General features: G+C 20.4%; 4 protein-coding genes across 4 annotated transcripts; 1 reads left to right on the plus strand and 3 right to left on the minus strand.

Annotated features, from left to right (window-relative positions):
- Positions 1–1,585: 1,585 nt before the first annotated feature.
- Positions 1,586–10,040, plus strand: PY17X_0101221 (reticulocyte binding protein, putative; the record flags this gene model as incomplete). The annotated part of the gene is made up of 2 exons (XM_034637558.1): positions 1,586–1,637; positions 1,777–10,040. The coding sequence occupies 2 exons, from the start codon at positions 1,586–1,588 to the stop codon at positions 10,038–10,040; spliced, it is 8,316 nt and encodes a 2,771-aa protein (XP_034493329.1).
- A 2,025-nt stretch (positions 10,041–12,065) lies between these two features.
- Positions 12,066–13,006, minus strand: PY17X_0101241 (fam-b protein; the record flags this gene model as incomplete). Its single annotated transcript, XM_034637593.1, has 2 exons — positions 12,066–12,764; positions 12,938–13,006. 2 exons carry the CDS (start codon positions 13,004–13,006, stop codon positions 12,066–12,068), a joined length of 768 nt encoding a protein of 255 aa, XP_034493330.1.
- Positions 13,007–14,451: 1,445 nt separating this feature from the next.
- On the minus strand, positions 14,452–15,395 carry PY17X_0101261 (fam-b protein; the record flags this gene model as incomplete). Its single annotated transcript, XM_022957788.2, has 2 exons — positions 14,452–15,159; positions 15,327–15,395. 2 exons carry the CDS (start codon positions 15,393–15,395, stop codon positions 14,452–14,454), a joined length of 777 nt encoding a protein of 258 aa, XP_022811215.2.
- Positions 15,396–21,799: 6,404 nt separating this feature from the next.
- Positions 21,800–22,625, minus strand: PY17X_0101300 (fam-b protein; the record flags this gene model as incomplete). The annotated part of the gene is made up of 2 exons (XM_022957789.1): positions 21,800–22,375; positions 22,551–22,625. 2 exons carry the CDS (start codon positions 22,623–22,625, stop codon positions 21,800–21,802), a joined length of 651 nt encoding a protein of 216 aa, XP_022811216.1.
- Positions 22,626–24,903: the final 2,278 nt, after the last annotated feature.

A 24,903-nucleotide genomic window follows, 5' to 3' on the forward strand; every position in this document is an offset into this window, starting at 1 on the left:
AACCAATCTATAACATTCCATTTATATTTTTTTTAAAATAATTTATTTATAATATATATATTCTAATAAAAACGATATATTTAAAACATATATTTACGAATTTTTATATCTATAATACCATAAAATATAATTAAAAACAAATCATTTGCTATACAAATTTTCTATAAAATCTACATTCATATATAAATATATTAATTTGCCTGAATCAAATAATATTCAGTATTTAATCATCAATATAACATTAAAAAATGTATATAGTAGGATAAATAATTCCAATTTTATATCCCATTTTTTATTCATTATTACAAACATTCTTATATTATACCCATTTTAAAATATATTAATTTTATACAAATTTACACTTCCCAAACTATATATGTGTAGCTATTAAAATAAAAAAATAATTTTAATAATATAGTGTTAACCTTTATGAAAAATAAATTAAACCATATAAACCATTTCTGCTTTATTATTCGAAAATTAACAAAAAAATTTAAATAATTAAATTCAAAAAAATGTGTTAATATAATCCAAATTTCCATTATTTATTATTCATATATTTATAATAAATTTTTATTATTAAGATATATAATTAAGTATGGGCAAAAATATAATAATTACCAATTTGGGGATAATTTATAAAAGTTGTTATATATGATTAACCAAAACTTACCATTAAAATATAATATACTAATATTATACATTAATAATGCTTAATCTATATAAACTCATCATATTTTAAGACTAAATTTGATTATAAATTTTTTATTTACGATGTTACTTTTATGTTAATTCTTATATATCTCTCCTGTGTCCAAAATTTTGTCTTTATCTAGAGGTTAAAAATTCAGGTTGTAGAGATTTTTTTTATAATTTTTACTTATATTTAAACAATTTATTATTTATATATATTGTTTAATAAATATTATCAAATTCTACATATTTGATTAAAACAAAACTCTACACACGGAACCTGGGTACCATCTTAATTTTGGTTCTATATACATGACACTAATTATTTATTCTAAAACCGAAACATGGAGAATTTTTAATTAAAATTTCCATTGATTTTCTGCATGCATAAAAAGTAAAATAAAAAGGTCTTTATTTTGAATCACTATTTCCCTTTATTTGGAAATTATTATAATATTTTTTTAATTAATATGTGTAAGTGTTTTGGTGTTTTCCAATTTTTGTCGGTACACATTTATCTTAAAAAAAAGTTATAATGCAATTATTAAATTTTTTATTTATATAAATTAAAAAAAAATGAGAGCATAATTATTAATTCCCTTTTTTTATCTACACACCAATAAATAATTTGTTAATTTTTAATTTAAAAATTTTATTTAATGGAAAATTATTTGTTTTATATACTTACACAAATATTTTTTATTTATATATAAAAATGAAGAATATTATCTTTAAATAAAATGATCGACAAGTAGAAAATTAAAGCGATTAATGTAGAACAAAATTAATATTAAGAAATAAAATAAAATAAAACAAAAACATCAAAAATATAGAAGAAAAAACATATATATAATATATTTTTTTAACTCAAAAATATATATTATATTTAACCATGAAAAAATATATTTATATTATTAGTTTGGCTGCATTTTTTATTTCCTTCGGTAATCATAGATATCTTTAACAAATTATTTCAATTCTTGGGTTTACATATTTTATTTAATATGTTTATGTGTATTAATTATGCAAATGTGTAAATTCCTATACTAATATTACTTAATTTGTTTCATCATTAATATGCAGATATAATTTGTGCAACCAAAATTGAGGAAAATAAAAACAAGAATGCCACAAAGTTAAACAATTATAATCCATACCATAATTTAGAAGAAAGTGATTTTGATAATTCAAACTTTTTAAATGAAAAAAAATATGATAATAAAAATAATTCCATTAATAATGAAAAATATATACAGCCACATTCAATAAATAACAATTTCCTTCAAAATAAAAAAGATATAAACAATACAAAAATCACATTGTATAATGAATATAATAAGACAAATAATATTGATAATTTTAGAAATTTTAATCATGAACATGAAAAAACAAATAACATATTAATTGAAAATAATAATTCCTTTTTACAAATAACCGCTATATCTGAAATAAATAAAGATACGTTAGATACGGTCGATACTATATATGGTGTAAATGATAATGAAAGCGTATTGTGGTTTTTTTATAAACTTCTATATTCTGTTGAATATATTAAAAAAATGTTAAGTAACTTAAATATAGGTCTATCCAGTGAGCAAACTAAAATAAAGACAGATCAAAATGTTGTTATTAATGACGTCAGACAAACAAACGCGTCATGTTATTCTGAAAAAAATGAATTAATAAATAAATTGGGCAATATACACAATCCTTTTTATAATTTTCATAATGATCGTTCGATAGATGATTATAATTTATATACATCATCAAAAAATAATTTTGTAAATTGTTTAAAAAAAGGATTTGAAAATATAAAAAAAAAAACAAATGATATTATTTCATATGAAGAAAAATTATATACAGATAAATGTAAAAATAGCTCCAAACTCAAGAATACTACTAAGAAACCTTCTGAATTTTGTAAAAATGTGATGAATCTCAATGTATCTCGTAAAAATAGTTGGGAAGTTCCCAAAAATAACGAAATAATTTCATTTATAGATTTTCTAATAGAAAAATTAAAATCAAACAATTACCCAATGACTCTTGTAACAAAACTAGATTTTATAAAAAAACAATTCGAGGATATTAAAAATAAACACAATAAACACATAAAAATATGTAAACAAGAAGAGATTGTTGTGAACAAATGTACCAACAACATTGATAATAATAATTGTGATAAACATTTTAATGAAATTAAAAAAATAGCCGAATCATATAGCATTATATTTTATAATTATACAATTTTAGAAAATTTAGAATCAGTAAATATTACATATAAGGAGTCCTTAGATTACTTTTTTAATTCACTAGGGAAATTATTAATAAACAAAGTAGATTCCGATGGAAATATAATAGAAGAAAATGATATTGATAATTTTGATTTGTCTAAACCCAAAAATAATTTTAAATTATTAGAAGGTGAATTAAATGGAGTATTTGAAAATAAATGGAATGATTATAAAAATAATAAAAATCTTGATCAATTCAAAGATACAATGAAAAAAATAATATTATTAATTATACAATATATGAACGAATTTAAAGGCTTGAATGACGCTATGACAAAACTAAAAAATGAAGGTATTTCACAAAAATTTGTGATTAATAATCAAATAAAACAAAAATTCGATAAATCAACTTATGATGAAAAAAAAGAAGGGTTTGAAAGTTCTCTTGAATTAGCAAAAAATTGGGAAAAAAAAAAACTCGAAATAATAACGGAATTAAAAAAAAAAAATGAAGAAACTGTTCAATTGGATATAAAAATTAGAGAACTAATTAAACAAATCAAAGATATTATAGAGGAACAAAAAATAGTGAACGATTTAAAATTAGAATTAAACAAAAAAATAAAAGAAATAACTGAGAAAATTGAATATATTAAAAAAGCAGTTGACTTAAAGAAAGAAATAGAAAAAGACAACGTATATATTGATGAATTAGCTAAGGAACCACCATATCAAATTACAAAATATATAGAAAAAAAAAATGAAATATATAATACAATAAAATCAGATTTTGACAAAATTTATGTAGGCGATATTGAACAACTTTACAATGAAATGTTTTCTGTAGTTCAAGAAAGTAACATTGAGCATATAGAAAATAAAACAGAAATTCTAACTTTAAAAACGAAAATAGATAATGTATATAATAAAATCCAAAACATGGAAACTGAAACAGTTAAATCACATCTAAAGAATATAGAAACTAACAACAAACTATCAGAAACAATTTTGGATATAATAAAATATATATATGGAGAGATTACCAACGAGCTAAATAAAACATTAGAAGACTTTAAAAATAAAGAAAAAGGACTATCAAATAAAATAGATGAATACGCTAAGGAAAATGTCCAATTAAATGTATATAAATCTAACATATTAGAAATCAGAAAGCATTATAATGATCAAATTAATATAGACAATATAAAGGAAAAAGAAGCAAAACAAAACTATGATCAATTCAAAGAACATATGAAAACAATACCACCTAACGAAAATGAAATATCAAAAACCATCAATGAGATAAAAATTATGAAAGACGAATTCTTGAGTAAAGTAAATAAATATAATGATTTTGACAAAGTTTATAAAGAAAAGGTTGAATCAGAACACAATAAATTTACTGAATTAACAAATAAAATAAAAACAGAAGTTTCGGATGAAGAAATAAAAAAATATGAAAACAAATTTAATGATAGCAAATCTTTAATTAATGAAACAAAAAAATCCATTGAAGAGGAATATCAAAACATTAATACACTTAAAAAGGTAGATGATTATATAAAAGTATGTCTAAATACAAATGAATTAATAACAAATTGTCATAATAAACAAACTACATTAAAAGACAAATTAAATCAAAATATTAAAACCATAAAAGAAACTAATTCAATAGATAAAATTTATACAGACAAGTTTGAAAATATATTAACAGATAAAAAGACAGAATTAGAAACAAAATTCACAGGATTGTCTTTAAATAATCACGAATCGAATAACAAAGAATTGCTAACATATTTTTATGATTTAAAGGCAAATTTAGGAAAAAATAAAGAAAACATGTTATATAAACAATTCAATGAAAAAGAAAAAGCTGTTGAAGATATTAAGAAAAAAAATGTAGATATAAATAAAATTGTTTCAAATATTGAAATAACAATTTATACATCCATTTATAATATTAATGAAGATACAGAAAATGAAATTGGAAAAAGTATAGAATTACTAAATACCAAAGTACTTGAAAAGGTAAAAGCAAACGTAACCAATTTGAATGAAATAAAGGAAAAATTAAAAGATTATGATTTTCAGGATTTTGGAAAAGAGAAAAATATTAAATATCCTGATGAAAACAAAATTAAAAATGATATTGATACATTAAACCAAAAAATCGATAAAAGTATAGAGACATTAACGGAAATAAAAAAAAATTCAGAGAACCATATTGATGAAATAAAAGGACAAATAGATAAATTAAAAAAAGTACCAAATAAAACAATGTTTAACGAGGATCCAAAGGAAATTGAAAAAAAAATAGAAAATATAGTAGAAAAAATAGACAAAAAAAAAAATATATATAAAGAAATAGATAAATTATTAAATGAAATATCAAAAATAGAAAATGATAAAACTTCGTTAGAAAAATTAAAAAATATAAATTTATCATATGGAAAAAGTTTAGGCAACTTATTTTTGCAACAAATTGATGAAGAAAAAAAAAAGGCTGAACATACGATAAAAGCAATGGAAGCATATATTGATGATCTTGATAATATAAAAAAAAAATCACAAGAAATAGAAAAAGAAATGAACATAAACATGGACATAAAAATGGACATACATAAGGAAATGAAAGCGCTTAATATATCACATGACGACTACAAAATATATCATACTACAAGTAAGAATCATGAAGAAAAAATTTCTGACATTCGTAAAAATTCTTTAAAAATAATACAAGATTTTTCTGAGGAATCATATATAAATGATATTAAAAAGGAATTAGAGAAAAATGTTTTAGAATCCCAAAATAATAATACTGATATTAATCAATATTTAAGCAAAATTGAAAACATATATAATATCTTAAAATTAAATAAAATTAAAAAGATTATTGATAAAGTAAAAGAATATACTGATGAAATCGAAAAGAATAATAAAAAGATAAATGCTGAATTAAGTAATTCAGAAAAAATAATTACACAACTAAAAGAAAATTCAAGTTTAAAAGAATGCCAATCAAAAATAAAATCAACTATAGATGATAATTATGTTAGTGAATGTATAAAGAATATTACAAATTTAAAAACTTATATTGTAAACGAAAAAAATAACATCAACACTTATTTTAAAAATGCCGAAGAGTATAATCAAAATGTATCATTAAACTTTAATAATATAGAAATGGCGGATACTAAATCACAATATATATTAAACATTAAAAAAAATAATGGCACTAATAACACTGATTATAATATCAAAGAATTGAAAGAACACAAGAAGAAGTCTAATGTTTATAAAGATGAGGCTGGTAAAAATACACAAGAAATCAAAAAAAATAAGGAATTATTTGAAAAATATGAACAAGAAGTAACTGTACTTTTAAATAAATATTATGCGGTAGAATTAAAAAATAAATTTGATAAAACAAAAAATTATTCAGAACAAATCATAAAGGAAATAAAAGACGCACACAACACTTTTACATCCCAAGCAGACAAATCTGAAAAAAAAATGAATGAAATAAAAAACGAACAGATTCGTATTGAAGACGAAGTCGCTAAAAATAATAAATCTAATAAAGCAATACTAGATATTCAACTATCCGTAGAGCCATTCAAAATAAAATTCTTAAAAATAAAGGATCTAAGAACAAAATCAGATGATTGTTTAAAAGAGACCAAAGACATAGAGACCAAAATATCAAATTTATCTATAGATACTCAAGAAACAAAACTAATAGAGAACAAGAACATATTAAATACCCTTGAGAAACTTTTAGAATCTCTCAAAAACCAAAAAAAAAATATTGAAGACCAAAAAAAAGAATTAGATGAAGTTAATTCCAAAATTAAAAATATAGAAAGCAATGTAAACCAGCATAAAAAAAATTACGAAATTGGAATTGTAGAAAAAATAAATGAAATCGCCAAAGCAAATAAAGACCAAATTGAATCAACACAAAAATTAATAATACCAACAATAAAAAATTTAATATCTCCTTTTAAAGCTAATGATTTAGAAGGTATTGACACTAATAAAAACTTGGGAAAATATAATACAGAAATGAATAATATATATGAAGAATTTATTAAATCATACGATCTAATAACACATTATTTAGAAACGGTTTCAAAAGAACCCATAACATATGAACAAATTAAAAATAAGCGAATCACCGCACAAAATGAACTCTTAACAAATATAAAAAATGTAAATAAAGCCAAATCCTATTTAGATGATATAGAAGCAAATGAATTTGATAGAATAGTCACACATTTTAAAAACAAATTAAATGATGTGAATGATAAATTTACAAACGAATATTCAAAAGTTAACAAAGGGTTTGATAATATTTCAAACTCTATTAATAATGTTAAAAAATCAACTGATGAAAATTTATTATTAAATATACTAAACCAAACAAAAGAAATGTATGCAAATATTGTCAGTAAAAAATATTATAGTTATAAATATGAGGCAGAAAACATATTTATAAATATTCCGAAATTAGCAAATTCTTTAAATATTCAAATAAAAAGCAGTTCAGGAATAGATTTATTTAAGAACATTAATATAGCTATATTACCTTACTTGGATTCCCAAAAAAAAGATACGCTAACCTTTATTCCATCTCCAGAAAAAACATCAGAAACATATACAAAAATAAGCGATTCTTACAATACTCTTCTTGATATATTAAAAAGAAGTCAAGAATTGCAGAAAAAAGAACAACAAGCATTAAATCTTATATTCGAAAACCGACTTTTACATGACAAAGTCCAAGCAACCAACGAATTAAAAGACACATTAAGTGATTTAAAAAATAAAAAAGAACAAATATTAAATAAAGTTAAACTACTTTTACATAAATCTAATGAATTAAACAAATTATCATGCAATTCTCAAAATTATGATACCATTTTAGAATCATCAAAGTATGATAAAATAAAAGAAAAAAGCAATAATTATGAAAAGGAAAAAGAAAACCTTGGGATAAATTTTGATGTAAAAGCTATGGAAGAACAATTTAATAATGATATTAAAGATATAGAAAAATTAGAAAATAATTACAAACATTCAGAGAAAGATAATTACAATTTTTCAGAGGAAAATAATAATATTTTACAATCTAAAAAAAAACTAAAAGAACTAACTAACGCATTTAATGCTGAAATAAAAAAAATTGAGGATAAAATAATAGAAAAAAATGGTTTAATTAATAAATTAATAGAAACGAGAAAAGATTGCATGCTTTTTACATATAAAACATTAGTCGAGACTCTTAAAATAAAAACAACTGATTACTCGAAATTCATAACGTCTGCAACTAAATTTTCAAAAGAATTTTTAAAATACATTGATGCTACTTCCAATTCTTTAAATGATGACATCAACACGTTGCAAACAAAATATGATTTAAATCAAATAAACAAGCATGTAGCAAGTATGGTTGCAGATGCAACTAATGATAATAATAATTTAATAGAAAAGGAAAAGGAAGCAACTAAGACAATCAACAATTTGACCGAGCTATTTACAATAGATTCAAATAAGATCGATGCCGATGGATTACATAATAATAAAATACAAATTATTTATTTCAATTCTGAACTTCATAAATCAATCGACTCCATAAAACAACTTTATAAAAAAATGCATGCCTTTAAATTATTAAATATAGGTCACATTAATAAAAAATATTTTGATATATCCAAAGAATTTGATAATATTTTACAGCTGCAGGAAAGTGAATTAACAGCAAATTTAAATGATTTAAAGGAAATTGGTCAAAAGATTTCTGATAAAAAAAAGCAATTCCTTCATGCACTAAGTGAAACTCCAATTCCCAACTTCAATACACTTAAAGAGATATATCATGATATTGTTAAGTATAAAAATCAGATAGATGAAATAGAAAATATTACTAACGAAGAAAACGAAAATATAACTTTATATATGGATATAATTACTAAATTAATGAAAAAAGTACAAAGTATTTTAAATTTTGTTACAACTTATGAAAATGATAGTAATATAATCAAGCAACATATTCAAGACAATAATGAAAATGATGTATCAAAAATTAAAGAATCTTTAGAAACCACAATTCAATCATTTCAGAAAATTCTAAATAAACTAAATGAAATCAAAGCTCAATTTTATGATAATAACAATATAAATAATGTTATATCTACCATATCACAAGATGTAAATGATGTTAAAAAACATATTTCTAAAGATTTAACTATAGAAAACGAACTTATCCAAATACAAAAGAGTTTAGAAGATATTAAAAAATCTACTTATGATATCAGAAGCGAACAAATAACTAAATATGTCAATCCTATACACGATTATGTTGAGCAACAAACTAAAAAAATTCAAAATAATCCAAATAAAGACGAAATAGACGATCTAATACAAGAAATCGTCAATTATAATAAAGAATCAGAACTAAAATTACCCACCATTATAAATAATAAAGATAACGTTACACCAATAATCTCTCGTATTGACAAAGTCATTAATTTAATAAAATCAGAATATAATAACAATGATAATGTATCATATAATGTTGCCAAAAAACTTGAAGAAGATGCCAATAACATAATTCGTGATTTAGATACGAGTCATAACATGCTTAATGATTTAATACAGAAAAATTTTAAAATTATAGACGATTTAAAAAATAAAAAACAGGAGATAGAAAATCGTAATAATTTACAGACTATTAATAGGGAACAAGAAATAACGCAAACAGAACATGTTAACAATACATATCATCATGATATTAATGACATTAATGATGTTATTGATATTAATGATATTAATGATACAAACGATATAAATCAAAATCACCAAAACTCAAGCTCAGATAAAAAGGACTCTTCCAAAACAAGAAATACAGGGAATACGATTAGATATGCCGGAGCAATTGCATTTGGTTTAGTAACATTTTATGTAATTATAAGAATAAAAGAAAAAAAGGATAAAGATGAAATGGAATTCGATAAATCTAAAGGTTTTTATGATGGCGGTGAAAGTACGCTTTTTGAAAGAGAAGATGAAGTTATAGAAATAGATATGAACGAGGATTTATCATTTAATTAAAAAACATTTGTTTATAAAAGTTAATATTATAGGGAATTTACAACTACAAATAACAAAAAGTATTTTATATGGATATTTACCATATTAATGCAACAATTCTATGTTTAAAATATTTTTTGTGTTGCGCATACAAATCCTAATTCCCGAATGTTATATATTTAAACATATTTATAAAATTGTAATTTATAATACCAAATTAATATGTCAAAGAGTATTATAATTACATACAAAATTAAATTAAATTAAATTAAAAAAATTACCATTATGTTAAATATTTCATTTTTTTTTTATGTTTTGTTTCAATTCTTATTATATATAATATTTGTTTTGTATTAAAAATATATTTTATAATTCACATTAATTTACATAACAAAATGTGTATCAATATTACTAACAATACACAATTTTTATCAACTTAAGAATTAAATTACAAACATTTTATATAGTAAATTTGAGATTAAAAAAAATAAAAATATCCCATAAAACAGGATTTATTATAAGTCTTATGATGAATTTGTAATATTATTATTTAATTATATGAAATTTACACAATAAAACAATATTAAAATATTAATTATTAGTATAATATTTTATTAAATTATATGTATATAATAATACCGCTATTCTATCTATCATGTTATTTATAATTTTAAAAAAATATATTAGACAAATTATTAGACAATTTAATAGAAAAATCATTAGACAAATTGTTAGAAAAAATATCAGACAAATTATTAGACAATATATTAGAACAAAATATGATATAACATTCTATTAATATACTTATATTTTTTCTTTTAACGATTTAAAATATAATTTATTTATACCTCAAATCTTTAAAATTTAAAAATTAATAGTGATTGATCTAATATTATGACTTTATAGTAAATAAATTAATGTATATAGAACGATTTCTATAATTTGAATTTAAAACTTTAGCATAAAATGAAACTATATATAATCGAAAGTTAAAAGGATAATATGCCTATATCTATAATGTAATTATTTATTAATATGTACATTTTTATTTTATTACTAAAAATGTTAGATGTATAAAATGCCTTTTATAGATAACGTTTTATTGTCGATTCTATATCTATATTTTATGAATCTATATTTTATGAATCTATATTTTATGAATCTATATTTTATGACTACCTATTATATATTGATAATTTGTTTAATTAACAATAAAAATATAATCATTAATATGAATCGAATTATAATTATACTCTGATAATAAAATTATTATATTGTTCGGTTATCAAAATACGATTTAAATTAAAATAAATATGATGCAAATAATACGTTTTACTAAATAAAATTTTTATCAAATAAAGAAACATATTTTATATTGTCTTATGCACAATTAATATACCCCCCCTGATTAACAAGTTTTATATAATAGACAATTATGATATTGTATAATGCGACTTCATATATGCCCAATATTTATATTAACACACAATTGTATATATTATACTTTATGGGAAAAATGTTATGTGACCCTTTTCATATTATGACAGTGCCTCTTTTTTGGCTGCATATTTGAACTTTATCTCATGATTAAACATACGGGACGACACATATTTAATTAGTGTTCAAATTATAAAAAATTTAGTAAGAATACAACTCTAACCCCAAACATAGATTCCATAGAACAAAACTATAAACATAAATCTAAGCCCTCAATATAGCCTATAATTTTATTAATAAGTGTGTTTAAATTATTTTATATAAAATAATTATAAATATTAACTAAAAATGATTAAATTTAATGTTCATTGGTATATGTGGATGGAAATATGAATAAATGTGTTTTTGATAAATACTAAAAAAATATAAATTAATTATATAACGTGATTATATATTAAATTAAAATATGTGTAATAATAAAACAAACAATTAAATCAAATTTCATTATTCTATAAAATGTAAAAAGTGTAACTTTTATGCCATAAAATATTAAATGTATCTTTTTTAATCATTTAAACAAGCAGAATAAAACATAATAATACAGAGTGATTATTTTGATAGTTTTGATTGTTTAATGGCTAATTTTAAAATTTCCCAACATTTCTTAAACAAGGAAATCGTACACGGTATAGCTAGTAATATTAAGTACCCCCCTCCTGATGCCACTACCACAATATGAGATAACATAAATATCGCAAACTTCTTAAGTAAACTTATATTTTTTTTTTTTAACTTTCGTTTAATTTTTAATTTCTTATAATCATTACTTAATGTAACATCAATATATTCACTATCAAAATTATAATTTTCACTCCCCAAATTATTTTCATAATTTTCCAATTCTCTAAAATTTTCATGTTCTGATACAGAATTATTTTCATCTTTTTTTATTATCCTTTTATCATATATCGGTTGTATTATTAATTTATAATCCCTTTTATTACCAAGCTCTTTTTTTACTTCTAGTTCTTTTTGAAGTTCATCAATTAACTTTTTAGTTTTCTTATCTACATTATTTAAATTGGGTAATGTATTCTTTTTTTTATGCTTCCTTATTTGTGAATTTATAGTATTTCTAATATATATCAATTCGTCGTTATCATTAAATTGATTTACAAGGCTCAAAGTTGATTGATAAAAATCATTTAAATTGAATTGATTTTCTGCATTTGCTAATATCCTATTATTTCTAAAGTTTATTACATTCCTTTCAAGGTATACACTTCTCTCGTTTACAAGGTATAATTCCTGCAAAGAAATGAAATATTTATTAACATGTGTGTAATTAATTTTAATTTTTTCTTTAACTTAAGTGTTTTGCCAATACATGAAACAATAATATAAGGCTAATGTAAAACAAATAGATACGAAAACTATAATGAAATATTATTAATAATAAAAGAAAATGGTGTATAACTTACATTTTTGGCATATTCAAAAAAACAAATAATAATTGAAAAAAAAACATATTTAAAAATACAGACTCTCATTTTTAACTTTAATTATTAAATAAATGAAATAATGACGATAACTTCATATTTACTCGTCTTTTGTTCTAAACTTTATGAATAAATGAATATATCTATAAAAAACTATGAATTTTATTATTTATTTATTAATTTTTTGCATTTTCAATATAATTAATTAATGTAATAATTGTAATAAACATCCTTATATTCATTAAAGTATTTATGGATATAAATATTATATTTTTTTTTTTTTTCAAATAAATATTAATTTTCCTTTAAAAAATACACATTTTTTAATATTTTAATTATAAAAATATGTATGTGATAATAATTTTCACTAAAATTTATTTTTTGTAAATTTTTTATGCAAATAAGGTTTTAATATTTTATAACTTATGTTTTTCTATTATTATTTACATATGAACAAATTAATAAATATCAATTAAAATAATAAAATATTGAATACATATATATATATATTTTATATATGAATAGATACACACATATACTGAAAATATTAACAAATCATCGTTGTTATTTACATTTAAATGGTTTATAATTTATTATAGTTCCAAGTGAATCATCTTATAATTAACACACATCCTCATATATAATGCTATTATTATAGTTCAGTTGGCATGATATAATTTTAGTTAAAATAATTGTGATACAAATTATAAGCTTTACTAAATAATTTTTTCATCAAATAAAGAAACATATTTTATCTCTTAATATCCCTAATTCAATATAGTCCTTGATTAACAAGTTTTATATAATAGACAATTATGATATTGTATAATACAATTTCATATATATATATATATATATACCCAATATCTATAGTAATATATGCAATATAAACATTTTGCTTTAAACATATTAAATCTATACTAACAATAAATTGCATATATTGTGTTTTACGGAAAATATGTTATACGACCCATTTCATATTAGGTTATGCACTTTTTTGTTTACAAACATAGACATCATCTCGAGATTAAGCATACAAAGATGGTATATATAATCAACATTTATAGACCAATAAATATTATCAAACTATAAACAATTTAGTAAAAATGTAACCCTAATCCCAAACATAAATTCCATAGAACAAAAGTCTAAACCTAAATCTTCAATATAACCTATAATTTTATTAATAAATGTGTTTAAACTATTTTATTTAAAATAATTATAAATATTAACTAAAAATAAGTAAATTAAAATTGATTACTATATAATATATATGCATGGAAATAAGGATAAATGAGTTTTTAACAAACACTAAAAAATATAAATTAATTATATATTAAATTAAATATATATAATAATAAAACAAACAATTAAATCAAATTTCATTATTCTATAAAATGTAAAAAGTGTAACTTTTATGCCATAAAATATTAAATATATTTTTTTTAATCATTTAAACAAGCAAAATAAAACATAACAATAAAGAGTGGTTATTTTTATATTTCTGATTGTTTAAAGGATAATTTAAAGTTTTTCCAACATTGCTTAATTACGGAAATCGTAGACGGTATAGTTAGTAATAGTAAGTACCCACCTCCTAATGCTCCTATCACAAAATGCGATGCCATAAACAGCATAAACTTCGCAAATAATTTTATATTTGCTTTTTTTAACTTTCGATCAATTTCGAATTTCTTATATTTATTACCTGATGTAATTTCATTATATTCATCTTCAAAATTATCATCGGCAATCTCCAAGAAATTTCCTTCATTTTCCAATTGTTCAAAGTCTTCATGTTCTGATACAGAACTATTTTCATCTTTTTTTATTATTCTTTTATCATGTATCGGCTGCATTGCTAATTCACCATTCATTTTATTATCAAGCTCTTTTTTTATTTTTTCTAATTCTGTTCGAAGTTCATTAACTAACTTTTTAGTTTTCTTATCTAAATTATTTAAATCGGGTAGTGTATTACTTTCTTTATGCTTCTTTATATATGAATCTATAATATTTTGAAGGTGTGCTATTTCTTTGTTACCTTCAGTACAATCACTAAGTTGACTTGCAAGACTCAAAGTTGATTTATAAAATCCATTTAAATCAAATTGATCATCTACATCTGCTAATATCCTATCATTTCTAAAGTTTATTACATTCCTTTCAAGGTATATCCCTCTATCGTTTGCAAAGTATAGTTCCTGAAAAGAAATGAAATATTTATTAACACATATATAACTAACTTTAATTGTTTCTTTAACTTAAGTGCTTTACCAATACATGAGACAATAATATAAGATTAATGTAAAACAATAGATACGAAAGCTATAATGAAATGTTATTAATAATAAAATAATATATAGCTTACATTTTTGGCATATTCAAAAGAACAAATAATAATTGAAAAAAAAACATATTTTAAAATACTGACTCTCATCTTTAGCTTTATTTATTAAATAAAAGAAATAATATATGTAGTTTGAAATAATGTTGATAACTTGATATTTATTCCCAAAATAGTAATATTTATTAGTTTTGTGTTCTAAAATTTATGAATAAATGATATATCTATAAAAAAACAGAATTTATTTCATTTATTAATTTTTTCCATTTTCTATAGAATTAATTTATGTAACCGTTGTAATAAACATCGTTATATTCATTACAAGTATTTATATATATAAATATTATATATTTTTTTTTTCAAACAAATATTAATTTTCTCTAAAAATACAACATTTTTAATTATAAACAATATAAATGTATATAATAATTTTCACTAAAATATATTTTTTGGAAATTTGTTACGCAAATAGGCTTTTAATATAATTTATAATACATTGATATATGCAATGGCACCGTTCTAATATTTTATAAGCTTATATTTTCCTATTGTTGTTTACATATGAACAAATTAATAAACATCAATTAAAAAATAAAATATAGATACATATATTTTTTTATATGAATAAATACAAACATATAATGAACACATTAACCATCGTTGATATTTACATTTAAATGATTTATAATTCATTATAGTTCCAAGTGAATCATCTTATAATTAGTATACAACCTCATATATAATGCTATTATTATAGTTCAGTAGGAATAATATGATTTAGATTAAAATAATTTTAACACAAATTATAAGCTTTACTAAATAAATTTTTCATCAAATAAAGAAACATATTTTATATTTTTATATCCATAATCCAATATAATCCCTGATTAACAAGTTTTATATAATAGACAATTATGATATTGTATAATGCAATTTCATATATATATATATTCAATATCTATATTAATTTATGAAATTTAGTTATTTTACTTTAACCATATTAAATCAATATTAGCACTCAATTATATATAACTCATGAAAAATGTTATACAGCCCCCTTCATATTAATTATTGTGCCCCCTTTTTTGTTGCATATTTGGACTTTTGAATCCCATCTCTTGATTAAAAATATGTGATTGTACATATATTTAATTAGTATTCAAAGACAAATAAATGTGATCAAATTATAAAAAATTAAATAAAAATATAACCCACTCTCTGAAAAAAGGAATAAACCTTTAAGTTGATTGCTCGATTGTGCAACGGTTTTTTGTGCATTAATAATCAAATAAAAAATATATTTTAAACAATGTCTTCACTGAGTTGCATAAATTGTGTTTTGACATTTTACAATTGCCTTATAGTAATAAAATGATACAAAATATCTTAAGTATGGTCAATGAAAAAATAAATTCCAAATGTGGGAAAGAAATTAAAAGTATATATAAAAAAAAAAATAATTCGTATAATTATAATAATTTTTTATTATCATTAGGTAAATGCCTATAATATATACATATAAAACAAGCCTTATTAAAAATAGCATATGTATAAGCATGTTACGTTGTGTGTTCACGTTAATGTTTTTTTAATTAAAAATTTTGTATGCAATGTAATTTATTGCATTTCAAAGTTAAATTTATTTTAATATCTTTAAGTTCCAATGAGAATAACACGATCATGTATATATATAGGCAATGATACATATAAATGCTTACATATATATGAAAGGTATTTGTTAATTGGTAAAAATATGCAGTATATTAAACGAAAGGTGGAATATCAAATAAAATTAATGTCATTATAATTATATTTAAAATTATATAATATAAAAAGAAAACAATACTAAAGTTTATTATATTGATCATATATAATGACATATGTAATATATGACAAAGTGTAATACAAAGAAAATTTGTTTTAGCCTTTCTGGTGAATTTACAAAACTTTTGTAAAAGTACGCATACTTAATGAAAAAATATCTACCTCCATAAAAAAAAGCTTAAATGCACGCCCCAAATTAAAAAATATAAATATGTCAGTTTTCTTAGCAAAACCTTTTATATATTGCGAATATTTAATCACATTTAAATGAACCTTTTCATAATATCGTTAACATTTCTCAGTTAAGCAAAAAAGGATGACCTATTGATTTCACATGTTTACGGTCTTTATGTAATAAAATTACTCTACGAAAAAAATGTACATCCATATAAATTCTATATATATTGAAAACTTTTATGTATCCAAGAACAAAATAATTTTTTAAAGGTTTTGTTTTTTTGTAAAATACTATTTCAGTATTAAATATATTAGGATTATCTATGTAATATTTATTTCATAATTTTTTTTGTAATTATCAAAGTTTAAAACATCAATAATATGAAGTTATTTATAATAGAAACCTTTTGTGTGTTTTTAAAAGAATGTGACAGTATTAATGGTATATAATGTATGCTTAATATACTAAATTATTGAAATTTTATTATTTCTTTATAATAAGAAATGATGTCACAATACTAATCCGTATACAATTTTATACAAAAATATTTTTACTTTGTAACTTGAAATAATGTGTAAGCATATGCATGAATATTTTATATATGTTGTAACATATTATTGTTTATTTAATATACTACATAATTTAGGGCACTTTTAAGAAATAAATAAAAAATATATAAACCTTTAAATAAGTTAAATGTTCTTTATAAAATACAAATCCAAGCACTTTTGTTTTTTTTTTATATGTACATTCTGTTATGTCTTAATATGCATATTACATAACATATATTATTTTGATTCTCTTGCTAGCTGTATGTGGCAATATTTTATATATTATTCAAAAATACTTTTTATTTATTTCATTACATATTTATAGTAAATAAAAATATGAATTTATACAGATTTTAAAATTTGAAAAGAATTAAAATCATAATAAAGGATTAATTTTATAATTGATGCTTATACATATTTTTTGTGTAGTGTTTAGGTAATAAAATAAGTAAAAATTAACAAAATTATATTAAAATCTCATATACAAGTACTTTTAATTTATATATGTATTTTTTATTTGACTTTGTTTGATATATATTCATTTACATACTACTAATTTTGTTATACCAAATTAAATTCTTTCTTTTTTATGTTCATCAATTAAAGAAAATATAATCTGAAGTTTACAAATTAAAAATATTTACATTGTATTTTATATAAAACCAATTAATAAGCATGTAGAAAAATCATATATGTTTTTTTTGTTATACAAAATTGAACTTTTGATTTGTATTTTCCTTTTTGTATTCTACTTCTCAATGTGATTCAGTGAATATAATCGTTTTTTATGCATTAGGAGGTTTTCATTCCCATATATATCGAATAATATCTCCTTATTTTTTTTATAAATAAATAACAATTATTTGTATCACTTCCTAATTTATGAATATATAATGGAAGATAAAAATAGTCGATGTGTTTATGTATAATATATTTTTTAATATATGTATATATTGTAAATATGTTTATATTATAAATTTGTATATATTTGTGTATCACTTTTGTCAACACATACCCATTCATAAAAAAATACATATACCATTTATTGGATATGTAAAAACGAATTACACATTTTAAACAATACAAACATAAAAACGGGAGTCATCCCAAAAGTAATATTAAAAATTGGTATGTAAAAATATAGTCATGTTATGCATTATTTCATATATATGTAACTAGTATGGGAAATCTATGTTTGGACCTATATTTTGAGTTTCAAGCAAATTAACACATAATCAAATATGCAATAATTTCATTTTGGAAGATATAAATATTTCACAATGAAAATAATTAGGAATAATAAAAAAACGAAAAAGAAAATAATTCAGTTTTTCTCATTCTTTGGTAAAAGAAAAAATGTAAGTACACACATTTAAGTCAAGCGCAATATGTCATAATGTTTTAAAAATAAATTAAAAATACTTGTTATTTGACGAAGAAACACTTTTATAATGAGATATTTGATAAAGTAGAATATCATAAAAACTTATTTAATGATTATAAAAAATAATATTATTGTCATTACAATTAACATTATGATTAATCATCCTATTTTTGAAAGTTTATTATCGAAAGAAATTCATTGTTTCAAGATAATTTTAAAACATCCTATCGTATTGTAATAAATTGCATAGGGAAAGTAATAAGTAAAAGATTATATAAAAAAAATAAGAAATTACACTTGCGTAATTAAAAATAACCGTAAAAGGAAGAGATTCCATATATTTTACAATAAAACTGTCTTTCTATTTAAGCAAAATTATATAGGAAGAAAAATATTGTTCCAATATTATACTTCGATAAACATAATGTAATAAATCATAAGTTTACACAAGTTAAAATTGATAATCCATATTATTTCCCATTATTAATTTTTGTGAAATATAAATATAAAATGTATAACAATTCACAAAATTCAACACATTAGTATATTTATAAAAAAAAAAACAAGCTTTAAGGAAGAAATTATCATAAATAATTTTCTCTTACATCAAATAAATACATTTGAAACATACGAAGAATAATGAAAATTCAAGTATTAATGAGAATATGCCGTTAAAGGGAATACCGACGATAATTCCCTTGATAAAGGAAGCATACGTGAAAAAAAATGTAAATGTGCTTAACCTTTGTAAATAAAATTGCAAATTTAGTAAAACCACAAATATAAATAAAAATTCCTATATAAATTCGAATGTCCATATAAATGCCAATTTTAATATACATAAAAATCCTTATATAAATATAGATAATGATATATAAGTGATAATATAAGTAAAAATACTTACATAAATTCAGAGAATTATTTAATATATAATAAATATATATCTTCAAAAATAATAAAAAAATATAAAATATTATGCAAGTTTCAATAAAATTTCATGTATAAGTGTTTATTTAAGAAGTCGGCATGTAAAAGGGATACTTTATTTTGTTGAGAATACATATTTAATCACCAATTTGTATGCAATTCGTATTATATGTACACATGGCTGAGGTTGCGTAATTTGCGTTCATGTATTTAATTAATATTACATGTAGAAATATAAAGCACGCTGAAAAATTCAATAACTCGATATATAATTGTGTATGCACGAAATTTTGTGTACATATCAATATTTGGATATATATTTTTTTTGTAAAGTACGAAATAGGAAATGAAAGGTAATCACGTTATTCATAAAAAGAAATCGATAAGTTGTGATATATCACACATAAGTTATATTAAAAAAATAATCGTGTTAATCAAATAATCTAAATAAATGTATATTGTTGTATATATAATCTAATATGATCCAAATATAATAATCATCCTTTTTAAATAAATAGACATTTATAATATAAAATATTCTGAGTTATATGTAGTTAGCGGGATATTAACATGAAAATATCAAATAATGACATATATTAACAATATTTAATATTTATGTTATCTTAGCACATCAAATGTGTATATTACAATCTTTGAAAAACATGTTTTTATTACATTCCGTTCATATTACTATTCATTTCCATTATGCGTTCCCGATTTAGACTTCGTTTAGAGGTTAATAAATTGGCGGGATAACAATTTTTTATATATTTGGGTATTTGATATACTTAGCAATTTTATGTAGACTACGAAGTATACCGACCCTAAAAACAAAATCAAAAGGCTTAACCTATATATATACAGGCGCTGTATATTGTTTATAATCTTATTAATAAATATATTTAAATTGAAATTGTTTTAAAAACATTACAAAGTGTAATTAAATATAATTAAAAAAATAAATAAACAAATAAACAACCAAACAAACAAATAAACAACCAAACAAACAAATAAACAACCAAACAAACAAATAAACAACCAAACAAACAAATAAACAACCAAACAAACAAATAAACAACCAAACAAACAAATAAACAACCAAACAAACAAATAAACAACCAAACAAACAAATAAACAACCAAACAAACAAATAAACAACCAAACAAACAAATAAACAACCAAACAAACAAATAAACAACCAAACAAACAAACAAACAAATTAAAATTTGAATTAATATATAATTGGATATTTATTAAGTGGAAAATATTTTCGTAACAAATGAAGATTCATTATAGAATAAGTTGATATCTAAGCAATTAAAAAATATATAATAATAATAATAATAATAATAATAATAACAATAACAAAGAAAACAACCCAATAAAATTTTTATATTTCATAAAATATTAAAATATTTTATTTTTATAACGCTTGGTAGTATTACTATTAAATTATACATAATATTATTTTTAATTATTTAAACGTATATAATAAAAAGTAATAGCAAAGAGAAATTGTCTTGATTTAGTTTTATTCTCAAATTTTGTAAACTTATAAGTTATCTTAATTTGAAACTCAAATTCCATGAACTCACAAATAGAAACGTAATTACGATCCTCCGTGGTGTTAAAATCATAAAATAGAATATGGGTTTAATCCTAAGTACTTAAATACGCGTTTTAATATTTTTGTATATATATTATCATCTTCTAGTTTCCGATAACGAACCTTTGATGTAATTCTATTATATTCCCTTTCAAAATGATTATCATCAATGCTCAAGAAATTATTACTAGTCTTCAATGATGTATGATTTTTATTTTTCGATAGTGCAGATTTTGATTTTTTTTTGTTTACGCTATTATTAGGTATTTTTTGCAATGTTAGTTCATCACTCCTTATACTATATTTTTGTTTTGGTATACATGCCAATGAATCCATACTCTCATCAATTAAAATAGTCATTTCCCCATTTATACCTTTTAAATCATGTGATACATTATTATATTGGTGATTCCTTTTATTTGAACCATTATTTGTTAGATAATATTCTATTTCTTCATCATCAAAATAGTTTTCACCATTATAATATTCAATATTTGAAATAAATTCATTACTGCTTGCACATTCTAATAATCTGTTATTTTTAAAATTTATTGATTTTTTTTGAAAATATCGAACTCTATCTGCATTTGCATCATATAAACCCTATAAAGAAATAAAGGTATTTATTAAAATATATTTATATATTTACATAGCATAAATTGTAATTTTCTCTTAAACTTAGCACAAATATTTTATTCAATACATGAAACAATAATATATTGCTCATATAAAATAAAGGCATATTGTCAATAACCAAAAAAATGTTGTAGCAACTTACATTTTTTGTATGATCAAAACAACATATACAAATCGAAAAAAATACAATTTTTTTTAAAATATTGAATTCCTTCATTTTTAGCTTGTTTATTTATTAAATAAATGCCATTATATAGAAGAGATAAATATGATAATGATAACTTGATATTTATTCAAAAAATAACTATCTTTACAGCTTTTTGCTATTCTAAAATTTTTGAATAAATGAATATATATATAACTATAATATTAATTTAAAAATTCATGTATATATAATGAACTATAAAAATATTTTTATCTATTTATTTTATGTATTATCTATAGAATTTATTTATATAACCGTTGTCATAAACTTTTTATATTCCTTAAAAATACTAATGGATATAATATTATATTGTTTGTGTTCCGCTTTGAATAAATAATAATATTTTTCTAAAAAATAAAATATTCAACTATAAAAAATATATAATAAATTAAATTCAAATATTGTTTTTCAATTTTGCTATATAAATATATTTTTAAGATAATTTAAATTTATTTAATAACAGGTTTTAATACTTTATAAAAACACTTTTTTCTATTATCGTATACACCAAAAAGAATTAATATGTCAATATTAATAAAAAAAATGATTACATATATATTGTAAATTATTATATTAAAAAATATTATGAATACACCATTAGTATCAATATTTGTATTTAAGAATGTTTTTCATTTTATTATAGTTTTACGATTATCTCTCTCTATTTTAAATATTAAGAAAACCATATATGTTGTTTTGTTTAGATGAGTAAAATATCACATGATTTAAAGATATATACCCTGCAATTTTATTTATCATATTATATATATTGAACATATAATTTGAAATATACCATTTATATTCAAATTATATAGAATATTCATATTAGCAACCATGGTCAAATGAAACATCATATTATAACATTAAATTACACTCAATAAAAAATATTATATAAATTACCTATTTATCATTATTTCCAAACTTTTAAATATAATTCATTTAATCTAGCAACTTTTATTTTCATCATACTCGCTGAGAATATATTACCACACTTTAATAGTTAATCACTATATGTCTTTATTTTTATAACACCAATTAATGAAGTAAAATATAATAAATCAGTTATGATAGGGAATTTTATCATATAGAAAATTCATTATATTCATTCTTATATTTTTATATACAAAACGGAAAAATAAAACTTCAACATTATCTATATATAATAACATTAATTATTTATACGAATAAACGAATGTGCTTGATTTACAACTGCTTAAATTTATATAATTTTTAAATTCAAAGATATAACCTCTGAACCTCCAAATATAAGCCAATTAAATTTATCATTCTAATGAGTCACATTTTCTTTTATAAACGAAAAAAATAAATTAATAAATGACGTAGAGCCAGCTTGAACAAGTTTATATATATTTAATAATAAAGTTTTTCCTTCATAAACATAATTTATGAATTCTTCCTTATTTTTTTTCCTATAACCCGAATTTATAATTATTTCCATTGGTCTTTCTCATCAACTGGATTTATAACTGTCTTTGCAATTTTATTTCTATATATCATGTTTGTAATCTTTTTATGATTTTTTTTATTCGACTGTTTTTTCCATCCAAATGATAAATACTAACATAAAATGAAGGAACATATACAATTTGTTACATGTTCATTATAATCATAATTATATAGTGATAGACATATTTTAAGAATGGTATATTTAATAATTTTCTTTTTATTTACCTTATACATAAATAATAAAAAAATATTTATTAACGAAAATTGTATTAAAATAAAAATTAATGATAATTTGCACGCAATTAATTCATCATCCAAAAATGTAAGGTAAAGTGGATTTTATTAAAAATGTATATACCACATACATAGACATTATAATTAAACTTCATTTTTGCTCTTTAAATGAGTTATATTTTTTTCTATATAAAATATATATGCTGAATCAAAACATATATTTAAATTACTTAAATTACATACACCGCTATTATATATCGTTAAATATTCATGTTCTTAATATTTAAATCGATATATCATAATAATACAATAGTATTAATAAAGGGGGGTTGTATTTACTTTTATGAGGATTTAGCTATATTTCCTTAAAATGTGGCTGTTTAAATATGTTTTATCATATTTACAAATTAAATATATATATAAACTATTTATTTTTAATAAAATTTGAAATATATACATAGAATTTTATAACCTCGTAACAGTTTAAATAAAAGATATCTCCTGATGATCATATTCTTGATATAGACAATGCATATTAATTTTTTCGTTTTTTTAGTAACTTTATTTGCAAGATTATATTACCATAAAT

Source organism: Plasmodium yoelii (genome assembly GCF_900002385.2).
Source record: "Plasmodium yoelii strain 17X genome assembly, chromosome: 1".
Classification (NCBI taxonomy): domain Eukaryota; phylum Apicomplexa; class Aconoidasida; order Haemosporida; family Plasmodiidae; genus Plasmodium; species Plasmodium yoelii.